Here is a 5460-nt window from a genome sequence, read left to right as displayed (position 1 = left end):
GAGAGGTGCGAGGAGTGTTTCTGGACCCCACTGCTTGGTGCCACACTGTGCTTGTTGTGTCATCAGATCCCGGCATGGATCTTGTCAGCGCCCTCACTATGCGCTGAGCAACCTTCCAGGCTCAGTCTGCCTCAGCAGCGCCACGTTTCAATAGCGAGTCAAAACACAAAAGCACATCTAACGTAATCTGAAGTGAAATCCATCTTAATCCGTCCACACTGCTCATCTCCTCTATGAATAAACAAACACCAGAAAAATACTTCAGCTATGATTCAAAGGCAGACACTCCTCCTCTTCCTCCACAGACCTCCATCCCCCCACTCCACTGTTGTCAAGGCAACAAACCTTTAAGCTGGAGCTGTTAGTCATCAATCCTCCTCCTCTCTTGATGTAATAGTGACGTTTATTCTGATAAAGTCTCAGCCCATACGGACCGTCTATGTATCTGATACATATCTGTATATAAAGTCATTTTAAAGGCACAGAGACAAATAGTAGAATCATCATCAGCAGAGTCCTGATCATGCATGTTGTTTCCCACAGTCACGTGGTTTGGGCTTGGCATCCAAAACACACACACACACGCCCACGTTTACACACACACACACACACACACACACACACACACACACACATCTGCACGGTTACAGGGAAGAGGAGGAGGAGGAGGAGGAGGGCGGATCTGTAAGTCCAGACTCCAGGACTTCCTCAGCAAAGGCAAAGCAGATCCTACAGCGCAGTAAGTATTTTACCTGCACCTGCGTTTTCTCTTTTCTGATCGTCCTCTCGCGTTGTATCCTGTGTGAATACTGTTAATATCAAGCCCACAGCATGCGGTAAATACACGTTAAACCCTCCTGGAGCCAGGGAACAGGTGACAGCAGCCTATGAGAGCAGGGATCCTCCATTAAAAGACAAACCTTCCTACCTGTGCTGGTGTTACTGCAGTAACAGCTCTGTGATGAGCCCGCATCGGAGATCCGGACGAGCGGGAGTGATAGTTGAGTCCGCCGGGGGCTGTAATGATGGACTTTCAGCTGTGGTGGCAGAACCGGCGGCAGGAAATCCATCTGCTTTTTGACTCATTTCGGATCTTGTCCTCATTCAGAGCCTCAGCGCTGCGCGACACTTCCTGCTGAGAGTTCCTCACGTCATATTTGTCCCGTGTGAGTCTGCGGCTGATAGAAAACATGATAAAAAAAAAACAAACAAACAGAAAAAGAAACTGTTTTTCTTACTGTGTGTTTCCCACTGCTACAAGTTACAACAATCAGTAAACACTATGAAAGTCTATATAAAATTAATGCATATGTGGCTAAAAATGACATAAATGTTTTCAAATTATTTAGGTTCATGTATGTGTTATATGTAAATATTTAAACATAAACTAAATTAGACCCACATCATGTATGTCGTAAGTTAGCTAGACCTGCTAGCTAGCTAGCTAGCTAGCTGCTAATGTAGCAATTCATCTGGCTTGCTAGTTAGCAAGTCTTTTACATATCAGATTAAATACATTTAAATAGCTACTAACAAAACAAAAACAATACAGTACTAACAAACGTATCTCCCGTCAGCTAGCAATTAAGCAATTATGTCTACTAAACCACTTTTAAACTTTAAACAATGGACGCTAGACGAAGCTAGTTGCTAACAATGCTAACGGGTTTATGTGCCCATTAGACAGCAGTTAAACGAAGTAGGAAGTGTTTAAACTACAATTACGAGTGAATGATAAGGAATAAAAAAAGTAGCTGGCTACAGTACAATTTGACCAGTAAGTGTTGAGCAAACTTCATATTTCACACCTAAAAAATAGTCCCTCTAACTCTGTGATTGTTGGATTTGTAGAGAAGAAGATGAAGAAACAGGCGTCTTGTTCTGCCATGTTTGTCAGTATACATCTCAAAAGCTGGATAAAGGTCCAACCTAATTAAAAGAAGCTAAATGACCCCATGTGACGTGCTTCACCACGTGGTTCTCTCTGTCTGTGTTCCACAGCCTCCTAATTTAATTTCTCCAACAAATGGCAGCGCCTCGGGCCTCAGCTGTGCTCTTTCTGTTCCTGTCTCTCAGATCATGGATGATTCTGGCCCTCGCCAAGGCCGCTCTGTGTTCGTGGGTTTGGTGGGAACGTCGCAGGTGCTGGGCCTGGCGTCTGTGATTCTGACCGGCGTGTGGATGGGTCACTACCGCGGTGGCTTCGCCTGGGACGGCTCAGCGCAGGAGTTCAACCTGCACCCTCTGTGCATGGTGCTGGGCTTGGTGTTCCTGCACGGCGACGGTGAGTCCACGCTGATGAATTATTCCTAATCTGAGTCTCTCTACGTTGATGCATGATGATGGATGCAGACGCCCGTGTGTCATGGAAACTAATTGGTAGCTTCAGATTCCTTTCAGACCGAAGCAGTGACCCTGTTAGTCAACAGCTCACTCACTAAAAACATTCAAATAGACTGGAGCACTCGCAGGATTTGACCTTTGCTCTTTGTCTGCCACATGCCAAACACCATCCTCCATCCAGCCTGTTGCCATGGTTACAAGACGCCATTCTGAATTTGTAATTTAAGTGAAACAGGAAGCAACTCGTTAGAATATGAATGCTGTATTTCAGAACGTCTCGTCTTAGCCTCAAGCCACCATATCGCTGACCAGCTACATTAAGCTGACACTGACCAGACATCCATCAATCGAACCCCCCTGACCCTGCAAGGACACATGAATATATCAGCTTGTGAGTGTGTGTGTGTGTGTGTGTGTGTTTGTGATGCATTGTGTGAAACGTGTCAGTCAGCAAACAGCAGCATCCATCTTAAGTTGTAGAGCAGTCCAGTCTCGTTTGCTGTCATTTGTCATTCAGGATTCGAACCTGTTTTAAATCAAAGTTCTTAAGAACATACCACATAATAATAATAATAATAATTAATAACATATCACTTCCTGTCGATGAGTCCAGCACTCGATGCCTTCTCAAATATTTGTGTCTCTTCCCATCGATTTGTCAGTATAACCCTCAGATGTAGACGTCACCAAACAAACCTATTAACACACCTTTTGGTAGCTACAGTATCTGACATTTGCTCAAACTCAGCAGATCCCAGGCACGTGCTGCTTCCCTCCTCCTCCTCCTCCTCCTCTCCGGCCTTGTGTCTGCAGCTCTGGGTACTTTTGTTAATGAGAATAACCACATTAGCTCAAACGGATCCAGTGCTAGATTACATTAGAGCAATAAAAGCAAAGGTCAGCTGAGCATTAGTTTGGGGTTTAATGCGAGCTGGAAACACCCCGGGGGTATTCTCACACAAACACAATGAGCACTGAATCAATTTCGTTTGACAGCAGGTTTTTTTTTCTCTCTCTCTCTCTCCCTCGGTCAGTATCTTATGACCCTTTTTTTTTTTAAATACAGCTGAACACCTGATGTGTGTGGCGTGGATGTGGAGCACAGACCGTTCAGAAACCATCTTATAAAGCTGCTTAGTGGAATAACATGGAATAAATCTGCTGGCTCAGGTGTCTAAAAAAAGATTTAAACTGTAAACAAGTGGCAGTGTTCAGTTTAACCTTTTGCTCCAGTTAAAAAAAAAACATATTGTCATTCCACTTCTTCTTCTTGTTATTATGAAAGGATATTTATTATGCTCCTCTCTCGCTCTTCAGCCATCCTGGTCTACAGAGTGTTCCGTAACGAGGCAAAGAGGAACGTGAAGCTGCTTCATGGCATCATTCACCTGCTCGCCCTCATCTTCAGCATCATAGGTGAGAGACACACACAGAGATGTGTAACCAGAAACTCAATGATTCGCCCACATCTGACAGCAGCTGTATGTGTGTGTGTCTGATTGTGTTTGTGCAGGCTTTGTAGCTGTGTTTGACTTCCACAGACAAGCTAAGATTCCAGACATGTACTCTTTACACAGCTGGTGTGGCATGGCTACCCTGATCCTATTCTGTTTACAGGTACACACACACACACACACACACACACACACACACACACACGCACACACAGAGACGCACGTGCGCGCACACACACACACACAGAGACACGCACACACAGAGACGCACGTGCGCGCACACACACACACACACAGACATGCACACACACACACACACACACAGACATGCACGCCACACAGGCACACACACACAGAAACACACACACACTCACACAGACACACACACACACAGAGAGACACACACACACACACACACACACGTACACACAGACACGCACACACACAGAGAGACACACACACACACACAGTATTACACCTTCATGTGGTTTAACATGGACTGAAACTTTTGACTGCTTCATTCCTCCTAGTGGGTGATGGGTTTGCTCTTCTTCCTGTTTCCTATTGCGTCGTCATGGCTACGAGCCTCGTACCTCCCCGTCCATGTGTTCTGTGGTCTGGTTCTGCTGGTCATGTCCATAGGGACCAGTCTGCTCGGCATCACAGAGAAACTCCTCTTCAGCATCATGTATGTCCAGCCGAGCGTCGGATTTTTCTAGTGTGAACATGACAAATGACAAATGTCTTAAAGTAACAACAGAAAACGTTTTTACCTCGTCTTACTCCATCTCTCTTCCCGTCCAGGCCGACCTACTCTCAGTTCGCTCCGGAGGGGGTGCTGGCTAACGTCTTGGGGCTCCTGCTGGTGTGCTTCGGGGTGCTGCTGGGTTACTTGATCACCAGGGAGGAGTACAGACGCCCACCGAACCCAGAGGAAGAGTCTTTATCCGTCCACTTCAAAACCCTGACTGAGGGGGGGTCTCCGAGCTCACCCTGACCTCACTGTGACGCCTGACTCTACTGATAGAGGTTTATATATATATATACAGTGGGGAAAAAAAGTATTTAGTCAGCCACCAATTGTGCAAGTTCTCCCACTTAAAAAGATGAGAGAGGCCTGTAATTTTCATCATATGTATACCTGAACTATGAGAGACAAAATAAGAAAAGAAAATGTAGAAAATCACATTGTAGGATTTTTAATGAATTAATTGGTAAATTCCTCAGTAAAAGAAGCATTTGGTCACCTACAAACAAGCAAGATTTCTGGCTCTCACAGACCTGTAACTTTTTCTTTAAGAGGCTCCTCTGTCCTCCACTCGTTACCTGTATTAATGGCATCTGTTTGGAGTCATTATCAGTATAAAAGACACCTGTCCACAACCTCAAACAGTCACACTCCAAACTCCACTATGGCCAAGACCAAAGAGCTGTCAAAGGACACCAGAAACAAAATTGTAGACCTGCACCAGGCTGGGAAGACTGAATCTGCAATAGGTAAGCAGCTTGGTGTGAAGAAATCAACTGTGGGAGCAATTATTAGAAAATGGAAGACATACAAGACCACTGATAATCTCCCTCGATCTGGGGCTCCACGCAAGATCTCACCCCGTGGGGTCAAAATGATCACCAGAACTGTGAGCAAAAATCCCAGAACCACACG

The 5460-nt window shown here is 45.3% G+C and overlaps 1 protein-coding gene across 1 annotated transcript; it reads left to right on the top strand.

Annotated features, from left to right (window-relative positions):
- The first annotated feature begins 655 nt into the window (after positions 1-655).
- On the top strand, positions 656-4946 carry cyb561 (cytochrome b561). The gene is made up of 6 exons (XM_028412539.1): positions 656-739; positions 2077-2284; positions 3661-3759; positions 3857-3960; positions 4328-4485; positions 4602-4946. The coding sequence occupies exons 2-6, from the start codon at positions 2080-2082 to the stop codon at positions 4792-4794; spliced, it is 759 nt and encodes a 252-aa protein (XP_028268340.1). The 5' UTR covers positions 656-739; positions 2077-2079; the 3' UTR covers positions 4795-4946.
- Positions 4947-5460: the final 514 nt, after the last annotated feature.

This window comes from Parambassis ranga, chromosome 8 (genome assembly GCF_900634625.1).
Source record: "Parambassis ranga chromosome 8, fParRan2.1, whole genome shotgun sequence".
NCBI lineage: Eukaryota > Metazoa > Chordata > Actinopteri > Ambassidae > Parambassis > Parambassis ranga.
This window is presented reverse-complemented; position numbering and strand designations above follow the sequence as displayed.

Coding starts and splice junctions, on each gene's coding strand:
- cyb561 (XM_028412539.1), top strand. CDS start 2,080: ATGGATGATTCTGGCCCTCGCCAAGGCCGCTCTGTGTTCGTGGGTTTG. Junction 3,961..4,327: donor TGATCCTATTCTGTTTACAG/GTACACACACAC, acceptor CATTCCTCCTAG/TGGGTGATGGGTTTGCTCTT. Junction 4,486..4,601: donor AAACTCCTCTTCAGCATCAT/GTATGTCCAGCC, acceptor CTTCCCGTCCAG/GCCGACCTACTCTCAGTTCG.